This window comes from Salvelinus alpinus, chromosome 3, assembly GCF_045679555.1.
Source record: "Salvelinus alpinus chromosome 3, SLU_Salpinus.1, whole genome shotgun sequence".
Classification (NCBI taxonomy): Eukaryota; Metazoa; Chordata; class Actinopteri; order Salmoniformes; family Salmonidae; genus Salvelinus; species Salvelinus alpinus.
In genome coordinates this window covers 9185731-9210346 of record NC_092088.1, presented here as the reverse complement: position 1 = coordinate 9210346, position 24616 = coordinate 9185731, and the positions used below count along the sequence as shown (strand labels likewise).

General features: G+C 42.4%; 2 protein-coding genes across 2 annotated transcripts; one reads left to right on the top strand and one right to left on the bottom strand.

The window, feature by feature from the left end:
• Window positions 1-2665: 2665 nt before the first annotated feature.
• Window positions 2666-6240, bottom strand: LOC139569976 (C-signal). The gene is made up of 4 exons (XM_071391383.1): window positions 6075-6240; window positions 5143-5503; window positions 4544-4721; window positions 2666-3327 (listed from the first exon to the last, which is right to left on the bottom strand). The coding sequence occupies exons 2-4, from the start codon at window positions 5464-5466 to the stop codon at window positions 3041-3043; spliced, it is 789 nt and encodes a 262-aa protein (XP_071247484.1). The 5' UTR covers window positions 5467-5503; window positions 6075-6240; the 3' UTR covers window positions 2666-3040.
• Window positions 6241-14658: 8418 nt separating this feature from the next.
• Window positions 14659-23228, top strand: LOC139569975 (5-hydroxytryptamine receptor 7-like). The gene is made up of 2 exons (XM_071391382.1): window positions 14659-15341; window positions 17652-23228. The coding sequence occupies exons 1-2, from the start codon at window positions 14809-14811 to the stop codon at window positions 18457-18459; spliced, it is 1341 nt and encodes a 446-aa protein (XP_071247483.1). The 5' UTR covers window positions 14659-14808; the 3' UTR covers window positions 18460-23228.
• The last annotated feature ends 1388 nt before the right edge of the window (window positions 23229-24616 follow it).

Below are 24616 nucleotides of genomic sequence, written 5' to 3'. Positions count from 1 at the left end.
AGAACAGTCGCCCAGGCAATGGATAATCTAATTATTGTTTGATTATTAAATGTTATTCCCTCTGGATGCAACGTTCAGCCATGGCTCTGCCATATTTATAGGTATGCATTAAGCAATGGTCATGAGTGCTGTTAGTAGCCTAGACAGTAATGTCGACATGATTTATAACACACAAACACAGCCAAGTGGAGGGCATGACCGGCTGTGATGAACATTTTCCTATATGTGTCAAAACTGACTCCGATGGAGAAGCTGTTTACTTCTCGCTATGTCATGTTGTTTTTCCCAAATCTTGCTTTTCACATGTGATTATGAAGCTTTTGTTTACACCTGTGCATCTCTGTGGGTCAGAGGTAAATGGTGAGTTATTGATACTTTGTAATCTATATAGTGACGAAACTGTCAGTGTATCTTTGGGTGTTGTCATCATTACCTTCTGTTTTGTTCTGGCACAAACTATCCTAGGACAAACTGATGGGATTGTTCCTCACATTTACTTTTAGGTGGTTCTTATCTAGGCACACACTAACATTTGGTCTGGCGAGGTTGATATGATTTTCAGAATATCTATTTATAAGAAGTTATTATACTTTTGCCGTAGGTCTACTGTGAACAGACAGTACAGTCAAATATTCAGAGTGGAAATGGTTGCGTAATAGCCTTGCAGACCAACCTGTTGTTCATATACTTGCGTCATGATTAGAACTAGGCTACTGAGGACAGGCTACTCAGGTTCATGAGTGAAACTGTTCCAAGTCCTAAAGCCCTCTATACCCTAGTTTCAGTAGTTTGTGAGACTGATTAATTACTGTGTAGTTAAATTATGTATTTTAAAGTAGTGTTCATTTAGTATTTCAATCAGTTGTTTATTTATTTAGCAGACTATAAATGTTTTGTAGGCCTTCTGCCTACAAATGAATCTTTTAGCGGCAATTGTGTGTAGGCTACTAATACGAAATAACCAAACAAGGGCCAGGTTTTAATCTAATCACAGATTATGGGCATTGAGGTTTTTAAAGGCAATTTCCGATTGAGCCGACATATAGCCTTGGCTACACTACAGCGTTTACTCTGAAACGTGGGAACATTGACTTTAAAATCCATAACAATTATTTGATGAAAAATTACTTTACTGCTATTAGCCCATACAAACGCATTGATTAACAGATTCACTATATGGAACAACAGATAGTCCCCCCCAAAAAAATCTAAAGGAAGTTTGTTCTGGTGTCTGTCCTATATCTGAGAGATATAAGAAAGATCAGGATTTATTTTTTTATATTACATGTATTTAACCCCTTATACAGTCTCCATATATACTTCTGTACATTTGTACAACTGGTGGGGGGGCGGGACTTTTAGAGAGTCTTGTGAGGCCTGTGGACATTCTAGTCTCACCTTTCCACAAGAGGGGACATATTAGTGTGTAGCCCAAACTGTTGGGACACTACAGACAGAGGTTGGCAGATCGGCGACTTCAGAAGAGTCTCCTGACACTTGTGGAGGTCGTAGATCAAAACGGAGAACATCATCGTGTTCTTGACAGTCTCGTCTTTCCATAGCAAGGTCATAATAATATTATGCGATACAGACATTGTTCGTGAGAAGACCGATTTTCGGGATGCCTACTGGTCTGACAAACACTGCTCTAACTCTGTCTTTCACTGCAGATAGGGCTCATGTCTAGCTTAAACTGACAGATTTTTTTTTAATGGGGATTTGTTATTATTATCCTAATTTGATTTTCACGGGGGCGTGTACATCGAGTCCACTTTCTTTCTTTTTTAAGCTATAATGACCCTCGGCCTATATGCACACCAGTGTGTGATAATCGGATTGCTCTGTCTGCACTATGTAACATGTGCCTGAAAGGTTATTATTTGTGTCTGCTGAAATCAAAAAGTTTGTTTTACTCTAATCATCACTTTCACCCTAGGAGAGATGTTATCTTTGTCTTGTCCATGTCCGTAATCTTTGTAGGATTTACACTACTGTTCAAAAGTTTGGGGTCACTTACAAACTTACTTACAGCTACAATAGTCATTTACAACATTAACAATGTCTACACTGTATTTCTGATCAATTTGATGTTATTTTAATGGACAAAAAATGTGTTTTTCTGTCAAAGACATTTCTTAGTGACCCCAAACTTTTGAACGGTTGTGTACATGTCCACCAGTATGTGCTGTTCCTGTCATATTTGCGTCACAAATGTCTTGTGAATGAGACTCTATAAGCATGTAGCCTATGAGGATTGGAGTATCAAATAGGCTTGGTGTAGAGTAGGCTTTCACCTGGTAAACTGAATTGTGACTTGTGTTGGGAGAAACTGGAATATTAACACCATCTAGTGGCCAGAAGCATGAAGTAGTAGAGAGACCTGGGAACAACTGGCCTGTTCTTTATATTTGGAACAAGTAGGATATGTTGTCTTTGATGTTTAATTACCCTGATAACCAGCAGCTCCTGAACAAACTCACAGAACTAACAAAAAAAGTTATTCCAAAGTGTCACATCACCCATAGAATGCAACATTCCAAAGTGTCACATCACCCATAGAATGCAACATTCCAAAGTGTCACATCACCCATAGAATGCAACATTCCAAAGTGTCACATCACCCATAGAATGCAACAGATCACGTTTTCAAAAGGATTTGACAGTACTCTTTAACATCTCTCTTTATTGCTTTCGTTGTTTCAACAAAAAAGAAGCCCCATTTGAAGGGTTGAAGGAAGGTGTCTGTATTAACTGTCACTTTTTTACCAAGAATCTTACACAGATAATTACATTGTAATATAAGTAAAACAATAGCACTAAAGTATCTCTTTATTTTCTCATGCTAGCTTCTAGGACACAATATACCACCATCATTCTTGGAAAGCCCCATTTGCGGAAACTCATTATTTTGGGTACAGTTTATTTAGATTTTTACATTTAACCTTTATTTAACAGTTGGTACAGTTGGTCAGAATATAAGATAAACCTGAGTTGACTGAGGTTGGTAAGCTTTGTCGAGGAATATGCGTACTGTTGTTTTTCACCAGGGCAGCTCTGAACCATTCCAGTTGTAGGCTTTCCCTGTTTTGTCAATATTCAGGCTATCTATGATGCTCATGAGGCAGTGCACAGAGTGGCCCGTGCTGAAGAGCTTGTCCTTGGGCACATTCTTGTGATAGGGGCGAGACAAATCCGTATTCACTGTGCCAGGATGCATGGACACACACACCACTCTGGGCCTGCTCCTCCCCAGTTCGATGGACAGGTTACGCGTGGCCATGTTGAGTGCTGCTTTGGACATCCTATAGCTGTACCACCCGCCAAGACCTAGATGGACAGACAAGACAGACTTATTCTGAAATTGTTCAACTTACAAGTTGAATGGCCACGCCCATGTGCAGGTTACATAATGCCCCTCGCTTTTAAACGTATAGACTGCTTGATGTGTGAATGTGTAACCACAAACTTAAGTCGATAAAACTGTCAAATTATATTAGCCTACATCAATGCACTCCATTTGAAATAGTCAAATTTGAAAGTCAAATAGAAGCCATTAGACACTTAAATCAGTCATAAGGATGATTCATAAGGAAAAGGAGGACCGAGCACGCCCCCATTCTCATCGACGGGGCTGTAGTGGAGCAGGTTGAGAGCTTCAAGTTCCTTGGTGTCCACATCACCAACAAACTAACATGGTCCAAGCACACCAAGACAGTCGTGAAGAGTGCACGACAAAACCTATTACACCTCAGGAGACTGAAAAGATTTGTCATGGGTCCTCAGATCCTCAAAAGGTTTTACAGCTGCACCATCGAGAGCATCCTGACGGGTTGCATCACTGCCTGGTATGGCAACTGCTCGGCCTCCGACCGCAAGCGTACGGCCCAGTACATCACTGGGGCCAAGCTTCCTGCCATCCAGGACCTCTATACCAGGCGGTGTCAGAGGAAGGCCTTAAAAATGGTCAAAGACTCCAGCCACCTTAGTCATAGACTGTTCTCTCTGCTACCGCACGACAAGCAGTACCGGAGCGCCAAGTCTAGGTCCAAGAGGCTTCTAAACAGCTTCTACCCCCAAGGCATAAGACTCCTGAACAGCTAATCAAATGGCTACCCAGACTATTTGCCGTGCCCCCCCCCCCCACCCCGCTGCTGCTACTCTCTGTTATTATCTATACATAGCCACTTTAATAACTCTACCTACATGTACATAATTACCTCGACACCGGTGCCCCCCGCACGTTGACACATTGACTCTGTACCGGTACCCCCTGTATATAGCTCCGCTATTGCTCTTTAATTACTAGTTATTCTTATCTCTTACTTTTTGGGGGATTTTCTTAAAACTGCATTGTTAGTTAAGGTCTTGTAAGTAAGCATCTCACTGTAAGGTCTACACCTGTTGTAATCGACGCATGTGACAAATAACATTTGATTTTTGATTTGTATTTGATTTGTTTAATATTTTAAAATGTCGATCAATTAAGATGAGTCTATCTATGATTGATGGGATTGACTTCCAAAATTATACATATGATGCATACCGTTATCACCAATGGATCCGACTTTTGCAGTGATGTTGACAATGATCCCACTATGCTGTTTGGCTTTCTCTGGCGGCTGCTGGCCAAATGCACCACTACCCTTCTGCAATAGCGGAGCGAAGTACTTGGCCATCACCAATGGTCCCACAGTGTTTGTTGTCAACGTTGAGATTATTCCCTAAAAACACAACAATGAATGAGTCTGACATTTGAAAAAAACACCAGTTTTAGTAGACAGTTGAGGGATGGGGCTAGGAAAAATGTAACACCTCTCAAATCCATAGACAGTATTCTCAATATAAGGACTGCCAGTCCGTGACATCCACATGATAGTTTTAACCATGTTGTAAAGAATGTTGAATGACATTGTTTACAATCAATAAGTAAATATAGTATGGGTTCTGATGGGCTATTAAAGTTGTACAATTTTCTTCAAGAAAATAACTGTCATTGATTTCAAATTCTCAAAAATGTATTTACCAATATAGCCCAGCTATTTACCAATCACAGATTTAGCTTAAACTGTTCAACAAGCCGTTTGCTTCACTTTTCACCAGCTCCATCACTGATCGTCGCATGACTCGATTTAGCTAGCTTACCTGTGCAGAAACATCCTTCAGGCTGGTCTCGCCTTTACCAGAGGGATGAAGCATCGCTGAGGAGTTGATGATCAGGTCAACTTTACCGAATGTCTTTTTAACATGTTCAGCCGCGCGTTGGATGTCATCTTCTCTGTTTACGTCCAATTTCAGAACTGTCACTTTTCCCGGGTGTTGCGCAACTAAGCTCATCAACTCCGCGGCATTGTCCGGATTTCTGCATGTCGCGATCAATGCTCCTGGGGCTTTGTTTATTAAGATATTTCTGCAAAATTCGAGTCCCAGTCCCCTACTCGCACCCTGTACCAGTGCTACGGCAGCCATGACAGAAGTGAATGTGATGAAGCCACAGCAACGCCCTCTGTGGGTCGTAGAGAAAGAAACTTACACAACCCAAAGTAATTTTGTTTTGTAACGAACACTCAGTCTAGCTAGCGCCTTTCTGTTAGCGCTGTCATGTCAACTCTCTGCCATTAATTTGAATAGCAAACATCACTGGTGAATTAATGAGATCTAGGCCCTTTGTGACCTTAACATTATATACCCTTCTAATATCACGAAACTGTATTCCATATAGTCCATGTTAACACAACCATTACAGGAAAAATCCACCCCAAACCAATAATCCCTTTAATTTACAGTGTTCAATAACACTAATATGTGAGAACAATATTTTTTTTGTGAACAAACGTTTCATTTTGGAGTTATAATAAGGTTGGTATCAACATGGAAAATCATTGTGGAAAATATGTTACAGCTCAAGTCGTCTACAACATCCACAATGCAATGCTCTATGGGCTGACTGGTTAGAAAGCTAGCAAACGTAGCTACACACAATAATACCAAAGACAATATCAGCATGTAACGTAGCTCGTTAGATATAAAATGTCCTAAACAAACTGCACTATTAATTTAGACGTCTACAATCTCACCATGTTCAACCTGCAAATTGAGTTTGACGTTCGCAACTGCAGAGATACTTTTGAGGAGATAGGAAACGTTGCCCATTTTACGTCAATGGGCTGCACGGTGACGGTGCTTTCATTACGATTCTGGGACAACGAGCACTGTCCTTCAAGGAGTGGTTAACAGTCTGCTGGGAAGGGCGTTACAAATTCCAATAATTCATTGAATTCTTATCTCCTTTCTATAATATCTCTGGCATCTGCACCATGCAATGCACCCTGGACTAAAGTGACAGCCAAATATACTCCTTTCTGTGTTTGCGATTGCAGCAAATTAGTGGAGGAACAGGGTAGAGTTCTTAGTCTCTATTTACATGTTGCTTATCAGTGCATTTCACACTACTTTTGGAATACAATTGGATTTTAAGGCGCGTATGAATGTCCTGTTTAAATATAATGTTTCGTCATCATCGCGAATCAACTGCATTACACTTTAAACATCTTAAATGTAGATTTTGCCATAATCAAATCAAATGTTATTGGTCACATAACCAAATTTAGAAGATGTTATTGCGGGTGTATCAACATGCTTGTGACACTAGATCCAACAGTGAAGTAATATCTAACAATTCACAACAATACACACAAATCTAAAAGTAAAATAATGGAATTAAGAAATATATAAATATTAGGACGAGCAATGTCGGAGTGGCATTGACTAAAATACAGTAGAATAGAATACAGTATATACATATGAGATGAGTAAAGCAGTATGTAAACATTATTAAAGTGACTAGTGTTCCATTATTAATAAAGTGACCAGTGATTCCATGTCTATATATATATATATATATATATATATATATATATAGGGCAGCAGCCTCTAAAGTGCAGGGTCGGGTAACCGGGTGGTAGCTGCTAGTGATGGCTATTTAACAGTTTGTTGGACTTGAAGTTGTTTTTCAGTCTCTCGGTCCCAGCTTTGATGCACCTGTACTGACCTCACCTTCTGCATGATAACGGGATGAACAGGCCGTGGCTCGAGTGGTTGATGTCCTTGATGATATTTTTGGCCTTCCTGTGACATCGGGTGCTTTAGGTGTCCTGGAGGGCAGGCAGTGTGCCCCCGGAGATGCGTTGGGCAGACCGCACCACCGTCTGGTAAGCCTTGCGGTTGCGGGCTGTGCAGTTGTCGTACCAGGCGGTGATACAGCCCGACAGAATGCTCTCAGTTGTGCATCTGTATAAGTTTGTGAGGGTCTTAAGGGCCAAGCCACATTTCTTCAGCCTCCTGAGGTTGAAGAAGCGCTGTTGCGCCTTCTTCACCACACTGTCTGTGTGGGTGGACCATTTCAGATCGTCAGTGATGTGTATGCCGAGGACCTTGAAGCTTTCCACCTTCTCCACTGCAGTCCCGTCGATGTGGATAGGGGCATGCGCCCTCTGCTTTTTCCTGAAGTCCACGATCAGCTCCTTCTTTTTGTTGACGTAAAGGGAGTGGTTATTTTCCTGGCACCACTCCGCCAGGGCCCTCTCCTCCTCCCCATAGGCTGTCTCGTCATTGTTTGTAATCAGGCCTACTACTGTTGTGTCGTCTGCAAACTTGATGATTGAGTTGGAGGCGTGTGTGGCCTCTCGGTCATGGGTGAACAGGGAGTACCGGAGGGGGCTGAGCACGCACCCTTCCTACCTTCACCACCTGGGGGAGGCCCATCAGGAATTCCAGGACCCAGTTTCACGGGGCGGGGTTCAGACCAAGGGCCCAAAGCTTGATGATGAGCTTGGAGGGTACTATGGTGTTGAAGGCTGAGCTGTAGTCAATGAACAACATTCTTACCTAGGTATTCCTCTTGTCCAGATGGGATAGGGCAGTGTGCAGTGCAATGGTGATTGCATCGTCTGTGGATGTATTGGGGCGGTAAGCAAATTGAAGTGGGTCTAGGGTGTCAGGTAAGGTAGGGGTGATATAATCCTTAACTAGCCTCTCAAAGCATTTCATGATGACAGAATTGAGTGCTACGGGGCGATAGTAATTTAGTTCAGTTGCCTTTGCTTTCTTGGGTTCAGGAACAATGGTGGACGTCTTGAAGCAAGTGGGGACAGCAGACTGGGATAGGGAGAGATGTAATATATCGGTAAACACTCCAGCTAGCTGTTCTGCGCATGCTCTGAGGACGTGGCTAGGGATGTCGTCTGGGCCGGCAGCCTTGCGAGGGTTAACACGCTTAAATGTCTTACGTCGGCCACGGAAAGCGAGAGCCCACAGTCCTTGGGAGCGGGCCGCATCAATGGTACTGTGTTGTCCTTAAAGCGGGCAAAGAAGGTGTTTCCCTTTGTAATCCGAGGTTGTCTGTAGACCCTGCCACATACAGTACCAGTCAAAAGTTTGGACACACCTGCTCGTTCCAGGTCATTTTTTTATTTATTATTTTCTAATTTTTTACTATTTTCTACATTGTAGAATAATAGTGAAGACATCAAAACTATGAAATAACACATATGGAATCATGTAGTAACCAAAAAAGTGTTAAACAAATCAAAATGTATTTTATTTTTGAGATTCTTCAAAGTAGCCACACTTTGCCTTGATGACAGCTTTGCACACTCTTGGCATTCTCTCAACCAGCTCATGATGTAGTCACCTGGAATGCATTTCAATTAACAGGTGTGCCTTGTTAAAAGTTCATTTGTGGAATTTGTGGAATAAGGGTGGTATACTGCAGATAGCCCTATTTGGTAAAAGACCAAGTCCATATTATGGCAAGAACAGCTCAAATAAGCAAAGATAAATGACAGTCCCTCATTACTTTAAGACATGAAGGTCAGCCAATGCGGAACATTTTGAGAACTTTGAAAGTTTCTTCAAGTGCAGTCACAAAAACCATCAAGCGCTATGATGAAACTGGCTCTCACGAGGACCACCACAGGAAAGGAAGACCTAGAATTACCTCTGCTGCAGAGGAGAAGTTAGAGTTGCCAGCCTCAGATTGCAGCCCAAATAAGTGCTTCACAGAGTTCAAGTAACATACATCTCAACATCAACTGTTCAGAGGAGACTGCGTGATTTAGGCCTTCGTGGTTGAATTGCTGCAAAGAAACCACTACTAAAGGACACCAGTAAGAAGAGACTTGCTTGGGCCAAGAAACACGAGCAATGGACATTATACTGGTGGAAATCTGTCCTTTGGTCTGATGAGTCCAAATTTGAGCTTTTTGATTCCAACTGCCGTGTCTTTATGAGACACAGAGTAGGTGAACGGATGATTTCCGCATGTATGGTTCCCACCATGAATCATGGAGGAAGAGGTGTGATGGTGTGGGGGTGCTTTGCTGGTGACACTGTCAGTGATTTATTTAGAATTCAAGGCACACTTAACCAGCATGGCTACCACAGCATTCTGCAGCAATACGCCGTCCTATCTGGTTTGCGCTTAGTGGGACTATCATTTGTTTTTCAACAGGACAATGACCCAACACACCTCAAGGCTGTGTAAGGGCTAACTCCTTCAAGACTGTTGGAAAAGAATTCCAGGTGAAGCTGGTTGAGATAATGCCAAGAGTGTGCAAAGCTATCATCAAGGCAAAGGGTGGCTACTTTGAAGAATCTAAAATATAACACATATTTTGATTTGTTTAACACTTTTTTGGTTGTTACATGATTCCATATGTGTTTATTATTCTACAATGTAGAAAATAGTAAAAAATTAAGAAAAAACGTTGAATGAGTAGGTGTGTCCAAACTTTTGACTGGCACTGTATAATCTTAGCGACTGTTCAAGCAAGAATCAAAATATCATTGTAAGTGGCTGAGAACCCCCCAAAAAGTTATTTAGTTTAGAAGTAATAAAAACGTTAATCTAGATTATGTTGAATGGGTGCAGTTGGCGATGGCTTTCTTACTGCCGCCAAGAGTAGCGTGCATCTGTGCGTGTGTACTGTACTGGAAAGGAGTCTATAAGAAAAATGTGCTAGACCCTCAATTAAATTACACATTTCTCAAGGTAGGAATAATCGCAAAAAATATGATCAATGGCTCATTCGAGAGAAGACAACCGATTGCGTTATAACATCTGCCAGTATTATGTATGATAGATGCTTTAACTATCTAAAAGTCGTATTCCTATTAACTTCCAATGTAGTGAGATCTACTTCATCACAGTGCTACGTCATACCGGACGGATCTCTGCCTGCTTGAACGCCAATAACTCAGATACACATGAAAACATGAAATGACCCAGGGAATCGATAGAACATCACTCAGAGATGCACAAAAAACAATATAATATTCAAATTGAGTGAACCTTTCCTTTAACCTACGGTTCTTTAGCCTAATTAAAAGCAAATTATACTTTTTAAAAATCTAAAACACGTTATAATGTTTTATAGTATAAAATAACATTAAATGTATATCCTATTATTGTGTGGGGATTTTTTTTCCATTTAAAACTTCTGTGTCAGCTTTTTTGTGTAGCCCTTCTGATTAAACTGGTGAAACTTGATACCCTAGCAAGGTCCTATGTAACACTGTGTAAGGGTCCTACGTAACAATGTTACAATTCATATAGCATCACTTGGCATCTTATTTGGGAAGATGCTCTGCTCTGCAGCCCCAGCCAACACAGGAGTGATAATAGTGTATTAAAATTGAAGATGATGGTTGGTTTGAGTAGTCATTAGTGTCTTCAAAATACCCTCAAGCTATAGACTTTAGAGTTGATCACAGCTTTGCCACGAGGACAAATATTGATACCCAATAAGACCACATGATAGCACTATGTAATATACTGTCCTCAACAAAAACTATTCTGCTGAATGGTCCATGGTCACTGCCTATATCTGGTGATAATCTCCTAAATCAGTGGTTCCCAAACTTTTTATAGTCCCGTACCCCTTCAAACATTCAACCTCCAGCTGCCGTACCCCCTCTGGCACCAGGGTCAGCGCACTCTCAAATGTTGTTTTTTGCCATCATTGTAAGCCTGCCACACACACACACACACACACACTATACGATACATTTATTAAACACAAGAATGAGTGTGAGTTTTTGTCACAACCCAGCTCGTGGGAAGTGACAAAGAGCTCTTATAGGACCAGGGCACAAATAATAATATAATAATCAGTAATTTTGCTCTTTATTTAACCATCTTACATATAAAACCTTATTTGTTAATCGAAAATAGTGAATAACTCACCACAGGTTAATGAGAAGGGTGTGCTTGAAAGGATGCACATAACTCTGCAATGTTGGGTTGTATTGGAGAGAGTCTCAGTCTTAAATCCTTTTCCACACACAGTCTGTGCCTGTATTTAGTTTTCATGCTAGTGAGGGCCGAGAATCCACTCTCACATAGGAATGTGGTTGCAAAGGGCATCAGTGTCTTAACAACACAATTTGCCAAGGCAGGCTTCTCTGAGCGCAGCCCATTCCAGAAATCTGGCAGTGGTTTCTGATTAAATTACATTTTCACAGAACCGCTTGTTGCAATTTGATGAGGCTCTTGTTCAGATATCGGTAGGTGGACTGGAGGCAGGGCATGAAAGGGATAACGAATCCAGTTGTTTGTGTCATCCGTTTCTGTAAAGTACCTGCGTAATTGAGCACCCAACTCACTCAGGTGCTTCGCTTTTGACATTGTCCGTAAGCTTGAGTTTATTTGCACACAAAAAATCATACAATGATGGAAAGACCTGACCTTGTTAATGCAGACAGTGAAGAGCTCCAACTTATTAATCATAGCCTCAATTTTGTACCACACATGTAATATAGTTACGGAGAGTCCCTGTGTAGCAGTACTCTTCTTGCGTTGTGTACAATTAATCATCGACACGAACTCCAACTTGTAGCACCAGTCATGGAGCTTTATTCTGATAGGAACAGCACAAAATTGCACGTCATGCAATGCACGGCTCACCATCCAACTCTGCACTCACGCACCCTGGTTTGGTGCTTGTTCATTGGGCAATGTAGTTACCAAAATAATACAACAATTACAATATACAATATAATATTTTGAACAATGTACCTGATAGAAACAGCACAAAATTGCACGTCATGCAATGCACGGCTCACCATCCAACTCTGCAATCATGCACTGTACCAAATATACGAACGCCCCCACCAGACACAGTAAGTTGCTAGCTAGTATTAGCGGGAATTCTCTACAACAAAACGCACAACAAATATTCACCAAAAAACGCTGCATCTTATGTGTGATGTTCGAATAACATTTACAAACAAATTGATATAAATTGTACATTTAAATCATCCCTTGGGAGTATAAAAATCACTTTTGACGTACAGTGCTTTGCAACCAACAACTTACCGCTGGTTTGGTGCTTGTTTACTGGGACGATTCTAACTGAAACATCCTCCCTCGTAAGCAAGCTACGCAAACCAGCCAATAAGATGCCATGTTGAGTAGCTGAAGGCAAGACAAAACTAAAACCAAAAACCCATTGGCTTAACAATAAAGTGGCAAGGGGAATCACCAATATAACCCTGTTACACCTGTAATCCTAGATTCAAGTCATTCAGACGAGAAAAAACATCACCCAGATAGACCAGTCGTGTGAGAAACTTGTCATCATGCAAGTGGTCAGACAAATGAAAATTATGGTCAGTAAAGAAAACTTTAAGCTTGTCTCTCAATTCAAAAAATGTGTCAATACTTTGCCCCTTGATAACCAGCGGACTTCTGTATGTTGTAAAAGCGTTACATGGTCGCTGCCCATATCATTGCAGAAAATACACGAGAGTTCAAGGGCCTTGCTTTAACAAAGTTAACCATTTTCACTGTAGTGTTCAAAACGTTGTTCAAGCTGTCAGGCATTCCCTTGGCAGAAAGAGCCTCTCGGTGGATGCTGCAGTGTACCTAAGTGGTGTCAGGAGCAACTGCTTGCAAGCTCGTTACCACTCCGGTATGTCTCCCTGTCATGGCTTTTCCGCCATCAGTACAGATACCAACATGAGCAGCAGCTACGTTTGGCTACATACGGACAGTTAGTGTAATTCCCGCGAGAGAGTAAAGGTTAATGTGATTGGATGTTAATTATTTGACTAGGTTACCTGCATATGACATTGAGTCATTATTTCGCTGAACACTAGATGGTTTAATTGTATTGTTGGCAGTGAAACGAGGCTACTCAGGCGAGAAAAAAAACTCACCAAAATGTATAGCCCCGTTGTAAAATATAAATGAAATGTTTTGAAAATGCGAAGAAGAAAAAAATGACAATTTTAAAAATGTATTATTATGATAAAAAAAAAAATGTGAATCACATTTTTATTTGGCGTACCCCCAACGGCATTGCGCGTATCCCTGTTTGGGAATACCTTCCCTAAATGTATAGTTTTGCACTTCTCAAGGTGGAGAGGATAATAGAAAAGTGACTCCAAAAAGCATCTACGTATAATCTTGGGTATTGTAAGACATCGGCCGATTTGACTTTAGTCTTATGAATAATACAGGACAGGTCATATAAACACACGTCAGTACATGATAACCCCATGACATACTTGGCTGTGACCAGGTGTCGATCAGATTACAGTACTATATTTGCACATTTACACGAATATTATTTATTTTGCTGTTCCAGTACCCAACCTCACAGGCTGGGAACAGCGGATTGACAGTATGATTTAAAACAACATATTTTCCCATTCATGTCAAAATTCTCTGATGTGTGCACCTCCAACCATCTTTGTGGTACCATTTGAAAGGCCACATTTCAATTTATTCCCATTTTAGTACGTTTATCAGTTAGAATATTACACCCACCCTGTATTCAAGAGCATGTTGTGTCTCAACCCATGGCGGGCACGACAGAAAAACCTCAGATGGTGTAAAATAGGGTTTAAGCTACAACATTTGCGAATATGAAAAAATAACTGAGTTTGCGCGTTTTTAGATAGGCCTAATTGACGTTTTAAAGGTAAAAAGAAATACAATAAGTCAATTTTTATTTTTTTTACAGGTGGGGTTTTCAAAAAAAGTCAACTTTGAACACATTTATCTGTTGGATGTTTTGCCATACAAAAAGTCACCACTTCTACAATGGGCACATGTGTATGGAAGGTTTGGTTCAAATGAAAAGGGGTGCTGTCAAAAAGTGATCCGAATTCAAATGGACGTGTACATACCATGGCCTCACGGGCTCCATCCTACTTATGACACCAACGTAGCGATTATATGCGAACAGCGACAGTGTAACGCCGGGGGTCTCGATCCAGGGTCTCCCAGACCTGCTAACCACGACCGCTCCAATAAGTTCTACAGTAGGCTATATATGCATTTCTTGTGGCCATATTGCAGCCTACACATTTATTAGGCCTACTTTGAAACTCTATTACAGCCAATAAAATTAGGTATTTGGATACAGTTCCCCGTGTCTCCATGCGTAATTGTCCGTGGCCGCATTGGATTGGTTGACTATTCAGACAATGACATATTTATTTAATGTCCCTAATAAATCATTGATAGATTTGAAATTGTTTTAAATATATTTGCTAGTACTCCAATATTCAGGGTGTTTCGGATGTCATTTGTTACTCAGCTATAATTGCGCTGACATGCCCCCAGGAGCTGTTATTTCTAGGTGGCGTCCAGAGGTGAGAGATGTCCGCAGAAACATTTTGTATACATTTTTCCGCCGTGCGTTTTCAGTAATGTCCATAAAATAGAGCAATTTGCATCACACATGCACGTCTGTGAGTAGGCATTTTACGGGGTTGCATGTTCATGGATAAAAATCAACCAGCATGGTCGTGGATGCAAATGGAACTTTAAACCACAGCAACATGAGATCTTACGCGACAGAGAGAGCGGAAGAGCCTGGTGCAACTAACATGATTTCGGAGGCGCTCGTTCCACACTTGCTGAAGATTGTTCAAGAGGCGGTGGAGGCGGTGTCCGCCACTTCGCAGTCTTCAACTCTGCTGATGGATAATGGCACCATGTGCGGGGAACAAATTCGGAACTACGACAAGGTGGAGAAAGTATTTATTGGAGCGATCCTCAGCACGCTCACGCTGTTTACTATCTGCGGGAACTTGCTGGTGGTGATTTCGGTGTGTTTCGTGAAAAAGTTGCGGCAGCCGTCCAACTATCTGATCGTGTCTCTGGCGGTTGCCGACCTTTCAATCGCGCTGGCAGTTATGCCATTTGTCAGTATAACGGACCTTATTGGGGGGCAATGGGTTTTTGGCCAAGTCTTCTGCAATGTTTTTATTGCCATGGACGTGATGTGTTGCACTGCATCTATAATGACGCTGTGCGTAATTAGTATAGACAGGTAAGTGCCGTTCCAACTCCTATTGCCCAGTGAATAAATGTATCACTAGCCACTTTAAACAATGCCACTTTATATAATGTTTACATACCCTACATTACTCATCTCATATGTATATACTGTACTCTATACCATCTACTGCATCTTGCCTATGCCGTTCTATACCATCGCTCATTCATATATTTTTATGTACATATTCTTATTAATTCCTTTACACGTGTGTGTGTATAAGGTAGTAGTTGTGAAATTGTTAGATTACTTGTTAGATATTACTGCACGGTCGGAACTAGAAGCACAAGCATTTCGCTACACTCGCATTAACATCTGCTAACCATGTGTATGTGACAAATAACATTTGATTTGATTTGATTGACGGACTGAAATAGGTGCGGGTGTCGTGCCGAAAATATCCCTCCTGCCAGAATCACCCACCCCTTCTAATTTCCTTCATTTTGTGGCTTGAGTCAAATACCCTCTATGGCACACATCAGAGTCAAATACTTTCTAGAGAACAAACTTCACGTCAGGATAGGTAACCGAAATTAATAATTAAGGCATGTGTGTTATATTAAACAGAGGAGGGAGTAAAATGTTGGCAAGCAATAAACATTTCAGAACAACTATGGCACGGGGCGCCCCCGGGTGCGGACGGGCGCTGAAGGGGGGGGGGGGGCATATTGAAACAAATAGCCAAACCGAAAACTGCAGACAAAAATGCTTTCTGCTACTAAGATCAGTGTAATGTAGGCTAAACTGACAACGGAGCGAAGAGCAGAAATCTCAACTAGCAAGCAAGTCGCAGCAATGAAGAACGCGAAGGGGGGGGGGGGGGGGGTTCTGACAGGGGGGAGATGTTCGGCACAACAGGGGTACTGATTTTGGGTGCCAGTACTGTTTATATTTAGGTGCAGGAGCTCCACAATACTTTTGAGCTGATATTCTATAAGAGGGACAGGAGCTCAAGCAGTAGAACATTCGAAGTGCCGGTATTCTGCTCCAGCTCCGGTGAAGCACTGCTATTACCTACATAGAAGGACAAGTGCATTCTTTGTGTTGTTTGACAAGGTTAAATCCGTTTGGTTATGATTGTTAATTATGCATTTAATTGTTAATTGCATTGAATTTGTTAAATAAAAATTGTGTTTTGTGCACACATAGGCTACTTGATGAAATTGTGTGTTAATATTCCCATACGGGTTGTGCACCAATTCATGTAATAAATAAATAAATATATATTTAAAAAATCTATCATACATATTTACATAGTAAAATGAGTGGGTAACACTTTCGCTTCCAGAACCATATTTTCCCCCTGCAGCGGGATCGAGCCCTTTATGTCTCTGCTGCTCCCTCTACTCTGTCTCCCTGCTTCTGCTCCTCTCCTGTCTCTGCTGCTCCCTCTACTCTGCTCCTCTCCTGTCTCTGCTGCTCCCTCTACTCTGTCTCCCTGCTTCTGCTCCTATCCTGTCTCTGCTGCTCCCTCTACTCTGTCTCCCTGCTTCTGCTCCTCTCCTGTCTCTGCTGCTCCCTCTACTCTGCTCCTCTCCTGTCTCTGCTGCTCCCTCTACTCTGTCTCCCTGCTTCTGCTCCTCTCCTGTCTCTGCTGCTCCCTCTACTTTGTCTCCCTGCTTCTGCTCCTATCCTGTCTCTGCTGCTCCCTCTACTCTGTCTCCCTGCTTCTGCTCCTCTCCTGTCTCTGCTGCTCCCTCTACTTTGTCTCCCTGCTTCTGCTCCTATCCTGTCTCTGCTGCTCCCTCTACTCTGTCTCCCTGCTTCTGCTCCTATCCTGTCTCTGCTGCTCCCTCTACTCCCCCCCCCTGCTTCTGCTCCTCTCCTGTCTCTGCTGCTCCCTCTACTCGGCTCCTATCCTGTCTCTGCTGCTCCCTCTACTCCCCCCCCTGCTTCTGCTCCTCTCCTGTCTCTGCTGCTCCCTCTACCCCCCCCCCCTGCTTCTGCTCCTCTCCTGTCTCTGCTGCTCCCTCTACTCTGCTCCTCTCCTGTCTCTGCTGCTCCCTCTACTCGGCTCCTATCCTGTTGTAATAATATTAATACAAGCGGGTGAGGTGTTCAGAATTCCATTCTCAAAAGTATAGCCTAGCTGTAGTAGTAGGCTACATTATAATAACATTGTTATACAGTATCTTATTATAATTGCTATAGTTCATTTGGGGTGAATAACTCCCCAGTGTTTGTTTTCTGTTGGAAGTTGTTTTCTGTTCATGTAATGTATTTACAGTAGTATGTTCTGTATGTATAAACAGTTTATGTTTAGCAGCTAATTAATGATATGTATTTTTGTTTGTTTTTTCTGAGGTACCTGGGCATAACCAAGCCTCTGACCTACCCTATGAGGCAGAATGGCTGTTGCATGGCCAAGATGGTGCTGTGCGTGTGGCTCCTCTCCGCCTCCATCACCCTGCCCCCCCTCTTCGGCTGGGCCCAGAACGTAAACGACAACAAGGTGTGTCTGATCAGCCAGGACTTTGGTTACACCATCTACTCCACCTCAGTGGCGTTCTACATCCCCGTATCCGTCATGCTCATTATGTACTACCGCATCTACCGCGCCGCCAAGCTCAGCGCCGCCAAGCACACCATCACGGGCTTTCCGCGGGTCAGGGAGGAGGAGGCGCGGGGGGAAGAGGAGGAAGCCATGGAGGAACAGGAGGAGGAAGAGGACAACGTGGACTGTGTGTCGGCCGCCCTGAGGCTCCACAGGGAGGTGGAGGAGTGCACGCGATTCTCGCGCCTCATGAGGAGCAACCGGAGGAACATGTCCATCTTCAAGCGGGAGCAGAAGGCAGCAGCCACCCTGGGGATCGTGGTAGGGGCCTTCAGTGTCTGCTGGATGCCTTTCTTCTTACTGTCCACGGCCAGACCCTTCATCTGCAGGGCGGACTGCCCTAGCTGTGTGCCCTTGTGGGTGGAGAGGACCCTGTTGTGGCTGGGCTACGCCAACTCCCTCCTCAACCCTTTCATCTACGCCTTCTTCAACAGGGACCTGAGGACCACCTACAGCAACCTGCTGCGCTGCCGTTACCGCAATATCAACCGCAAGCTGTCTGCCGACGGGATGCACCAGGCCCTCAAACTGGTTGAAAAGACTCACTCTGTTATCTAAATGTGACAATGGTGTTATTGTTGTGGTATTGTGGGAGTTGCCATCTAAATGGTGTTATTGTTGTGGTATTGTGGGAGTTGCCATCTAAATGGTGTTATTGTTGTGGTATTGTGGGAGTTGCCATCTAAATGGTGTTATTGTTGTGGTATTCTGGGAGTTGCCATTTAAATGGTGTTATTGTTGTGGTATTGTGGGAGTTGCCATCTAAATGGTGTTATTGTTGTGGTATTCTGGGAGTTGCCATTTAAATGGTGTTATTGTTGTGGTATTGTGGGAGTTGCCATCTAAATGGTGTTATTGTTGTGGTATTGTGGGAGTTGCCATCTAAATGGTGTTATTGTTGTGGTTTTGTGGGAGTTGCCATCTAAATGGTGTTATTGTTGTGGTATTGTGGAAGTTGCCATCTAAATGGTGTTATTGTTGTGGTATTGTGGAAGTTGCCATCTAAATGGTGTTATTGTTGTGGTTTTGTGGGAGTTGCCATCTAAATGGTGTTATTGTTGTGGTATTGTGGAAGTTGCCATCTAAATGGTGTTATTGTTGTGGTTTTGTGGGAGTTGCCATCTAAATGGTGTTATTGTTGTGGTTTTGTGGGAGTTGCCATCTAAATGGTGTTATTGTTGTGGTTTTGTGGGAGTTGCCATCTAAATGGTGTTATTGTTGTGGTTTTGTGGGAGTTGCCATCTAAATGGTGTTATTGTTGTGGTTTTGTGGGAGTTGCCATCTAAATGGTGTTATTGTTGTGGTATTGTGGAAGTTGCCATCTAAATGGTGTTATTGTTGTGGTTTTGTGGGAGTTGCCATCTAAATGGTGTTATTGTTGTGGTATTGTGGGAGTTGCCATCTAAATGGTGTTATTGTTGTGGTTTTGTGGGAGTTGCCATCTAAATGGTGTTATTGTTGTGGTATTGTGGAAGTTGCCACACTGAGAAAGTCTTAGGTCAATGGTATCTGCTTGCCTGGTCCTCTACTCAAGATCTTGCATGTTCAGACAGTCTAAACCAGGGCTCTCCAACCCTGTTCCTGGAGAGTCTCCCTCCTGTAGGTTTGAACTCCAACCCTGTTCCTGGAGAGATACCCTCCTGTAGGTTTGAACTCCAACCCTGTTACTGGAGGGTAATCCTCCTGTAGGTTTGGACTCCAACCCTGTTCCTGGAGAGATACCCTCCTGTAGGTTTTAACTCCAACCCTGTTCCTGGAGAGTCACCCTCCTGTATGTTAACTCCAACCCTGTTCCCGGAGAGTCACCCTCCTGTAGGTTTTAACTCCAACCCTGTTCCTGGAGAGAAACCCTCCTGTAGATTTTAACTCCAACCCTGTTCCTGGAGAGCTACCCTCCTGTAGGTTTTAACTCCAACCCTGTTCCCGGAGAATCACCCTCCTGTAGGTTTTAACTCTAACCCTGTTACTGGAGGGTAACCCTCCGGTAGGTTTTAACTCCAGCCCTGTTCCTGGAGAGAGACCCTCCTGTAGGTTTTAACTCCAACCCTGTTCTTGGAGAGACACCCTCCTGTAGGTTTTAACTCCAACCCTGTTACTGGAGGGTAACCCTCCTGTAGGTTTGAACTCCAACCCTGTTCCTGGAGAGATACCCTCCAGTAAGGTTTTAACTCCAACCCTGTTCCCGGAGAGTCACCCTCCTGTAAGTTAACTCCAACCCTGTTCCCGGAGAGTCACCCTCCTGTAGGTTTTAACTCCAACCCTGTTCTTGGAGAGATACCCTCCTGTAGGTTTTAAATCCAACCCTGTTACTGGAGGGTAACCCTCCTGTAGGTTTTCGCTCCAACCCTAATCTAGCCACCTGATTCTAATAATTAGCTGGTTGAAAAATCTGAATCAGGTTAGTTACAACTGGGGTTGGAGGGAAAACCTACAGCTCTCCAGGATCTGTGTTGGAGAGCCCTGGTACGGTATTGGAGAGGTCTGATTATGAAACAAATATGAAGCACTCTTTCCATCTGAATGTGAGTCCATGGTCACTGGCTTTGTGTCCGTGACCATATGGTTCTTCTTCTGGGCTTTTCCCAGTTGTGCTATTTGTGATGATGTCTCACAGCAATCAATGGTGGTTAGCTGTTGCATGGAACAAAAACATTTCTGTACAGAATGTCACTACAACAATGATGGTTAGCTGTTGCATGGAACAAAAACATTTCTGTACAGAATGTCACTACAACAATGATGGTTAGCTGTTGCATGGAACAAAAACATTTCTGTACAGAATGTCACTACAACAATGATGGTTAGCTGTTGCATGGAAAAAAAACATTTCTGTACAGAATGTCACTACAACAATGATGGTTAGCTGTTGCATGGAACAAAAACATTTCTGTACAGAATGTCACTACAACAATGATGGTTAGCTGTTGCATGGAACAAAAACATTTCTGTACAGAATGTCACTGCAATCAATGGTGGTTAGCTGTTGCATGGAACTAAAACATTCCTGTACAGAATGTCACTACAACAATGGTGTGGCTCTGTCAAAAATCAACTATGGGGTGTTGCATTTTCCAGTTTTAATTTTTTAATTTCATTTTTATTTAACCTTTATTTAACCAGGTAGGCTAGTTGAGAACAAGTTCTCATTTACAACTGCGACCTGGCCAAGATAAAGCAAAGCAGTGCGTCACAAACAACAACACAGAGTTACACATGGAGTAAACAAACATACAGTCAATAATACAATAGAAAAAGTCTATATACAGCATGTGCAAATGAGGTAGGATAAGGGAGGTAAGGCAATAAATAGGCCGTAGTGGCAAAATAATTACAATATAGCAATTAAACACTGGAGTGATAGATGTGCAGAAGATGAACGTGCAAGTAGAGATACTGGGGTGCAAAGGAGCAAAATAAATAACAGTATGGGGATGAGGTAGTTGGATGGGCTATTTACAGATGGGCTATGTACAGGTGCAGTGATCTGTGAGCTGCTCTGACAGCTGGTGCTTAAAGTTAGTAAGGGAGATATGAGTCTCCAGCTTCAGTGATTTTTGCAGTTCGTTCCAATCATTGGCAGCAGAGAACTGGAAGGAGAGGAGGAGGAGGAGGAATTGGCTTTGGGGGTGACCAGTGAAATATACCTGCTGGAGCGCGTGCTACAGGTGGGTGCTGCTATGGTGACCAGTGAGCTGAGGAAAGGCGGGGCTTTACCTAGCAAAGACTTATAGATGACCTGGAGGAAGTGTGTTTGAATATGAAGCGAGGACCAGCCAACGAGAGCATACAGGTCGCAGTGGTGGGTAGTATATGGGGCTTTGGTGACAAAACAGATGGCACAGTGATAGACTGCATCTAATTTGCTGAGTAGAGTGTTGGAGGCTATTCTGTAAATGCCATCGCCGAAGTCAAGGATCGGTAGGATAGTCAGTTCTACGAGGGTATGTTTGGCAGCATGAGTGAAGGAGGCTTTGTTACGAAATAGGAAGCCGATTCTAGATTTAATTTTGGATTGGAGATGCTTAATGTCAGTCTGGAAGGAGAGTTTACAGTCTAACCAGAAACCTAGGTATTTGTAGTTGTCCACATATTCTAAGTCAGAACCGTCCAGAGTAGTGATGCTAGACTGGCGGGTGGGTGTGGGCAGCGATCGGTTGAAGAGCATGCATTTAGTTTTACTTGCATTTAAGAGCAGTTGGAGGCCACGGAAGGAGAGTTGTATGGCATTGAAGCTCGTCTGAAGGTTAGTTATGCTATGGTTCTATGGTTAGTTCTATGGTTAGTTATGCTATGGTTCTATGGTTAGTTCTATGGTTAGTTATGCTATGGTTCTATGGTTAGTTCTATGGTTGTGCTAGTTGTGCTATGGTTGCCCAAACATGACCCCTCAGAACAATGAATGATGGTTAGGTGTTGCTTAAAGGGGCAATCAGCAGTTGCTACATCCATTTTTGTACTTAAATTAAAGATATACCCATTGATTCTTGAATGATATAACTTAGAAATCCATCATGAGCTTAGTTCAACTGTCACACACCACGAGAACCCAAAATATAATTGTCCAATTATTGTAAGCAAAGTAAATGTAAACAAACCCTATTTAGTCCCAAAACATAGGTAAAACTAATGTTGATATAATGGATGGTCAGTCCTTGCATCCATAGCTCTGTCTATGAATTTGAGAGTGGTTACATTTCTCCAACCCCATCCCTCAGCTGTTTATTAAAAAGTGGGGTGGGTGAGCTTTGTTGATGTTATAAACTGCAATTTTCCCCCTCAAGAGTTGGAAATGAACATTTTCTGAATGTCACTGCAACAATTTTGTGGCTCGGTGAAAAATCAACGATGGTGTGTTGATGTTGTACCATGTTTATGCGTTTGACTTTCAGACGTCTTTTTAACTACAGTTAATGCAGACTCTAAATGCAAAAGTTGACATTGTGATGTGTTGGACATGGGTCATAACCAATGAACAAGACAACCTACACCTGATATGTTACTTACTGCGAGTATGTACGCCCATTCAAGTGTATAAAGACATTTTTGAATCTCTGTTAATTTATGTTCAATGTATGTTTGTTGAATGGCAGCATATAAATGTGATTGACAAGTTATTATGTACTTTTTTAAATGATTAAACAGACAGAATTGCATGGTTTTGATAATAATGGTATAAAGATTCAAAGTGTAAATATAATCCGAGGGTATTCTGTTAACCATTAATAGTTTTTATAGAATGGCGATAACATTCTTTAATTTACATAGCGTTATGAATCTTTTTTTTATTTATTAAATATTTACAGTTGTCATAATTTGTGTTTGACATTTTCTTGACTAAAATGTCAGTATTCTCTCAGTCATGAATGCCCAGAGAAGTACAGGAAAGCGTAGGGGTGTAGGCAGTCACACGCACTTATTAACACCCCTGAATCATACGTCACAAAGGCATCATTAGTCTGATTATGAGTCAAAACCAAGACAGCTGAAGGAGGAAAGGGGATTAGGCTGGCTTTCTATTTCTGATCTAAATCCAACATTTAGCCAGTCACTCACTTAGCAAAATCGGAGAAAAAAAATACAGAACACTATAGGCTATAGATTATTGGTTATAATATAAAACAACACGTTATGGGAAAACGAGTCAGTTAGCTATATATAAAAACGGATATTGTCTGTCCTCAAACATCTTTTGTAACTGTATGAAAAGGGTCTTTCCTGTTTGTAGCGTTCCTTAATTCTCTATCAGAATTAAATACATTTCTTAGCTATCTCTATCCTCCCTGACCAGTCCCCACAGCTCCCAACACACACACACACACACACACACACACACACACACACACACACACACACACACACACACACACACACACACACACACACACACACACACACACACACACACACACACACACACACAACACGAATGTGTGTGTGTGAGTGTCCAGATGTCCAGTGTCTTCGTGACCAGGACGTACCGCCCTGACAGGTCACGTGACCAGGACGTACCGCCCTGACAGGTCACGTGACCAGGACGTACCGCCCTGACAGGTCACGTGACCAGGACGTACCGCCATGACAGGTCACGTGACCAGCGGTAAAACACGTCTTTTAAATGAATTACTGCGACGGAATGTGACAAATCCAGTGGTGGATTATCAACCACACAGATCTAAATGAGCTATTAGCACCAGCGGTCCACAAGGCTCTGTGTTATGTCATTTCATAACACATCCGCTCGAACAGCTCAACCTGGTCTCAGAACATTTTTTGCATTATTATGTACGTAAATCCGAGACACTCTATTTAGTAGGATATGTTACGTTTCGTATGGTATGTATTAATCTGTGGATGTCCATCACCCATTTCTTATTATATGTTACGAATTACAATTCGAGGAGTAGGAGTCACTAGAGCACAATGAGACAGGGAAATTCCGTCTGGCCAAACCCTCTCCTAATCCGGACGACGCTGGGCCAATTGTGTGCTGCCTCCTAGGTCTCCCGGTCACAGCTGGCTGTGACACAGCCTGGGATCGAACCCGAGGCTGTAGTGACACACTGCGATGCAGTGCCTTAGACCTCTGCACCACTCAGGAGGTATTACAAATTTGCAAAACATATGAAATGTTATGAGTTCTAGCCAGGTGGCTAACGTTAGCTAGCTCACTAAGGTTAGCTAGGGTAGGGTTAGGCTTAGGGTTAAGGTTGGGGTT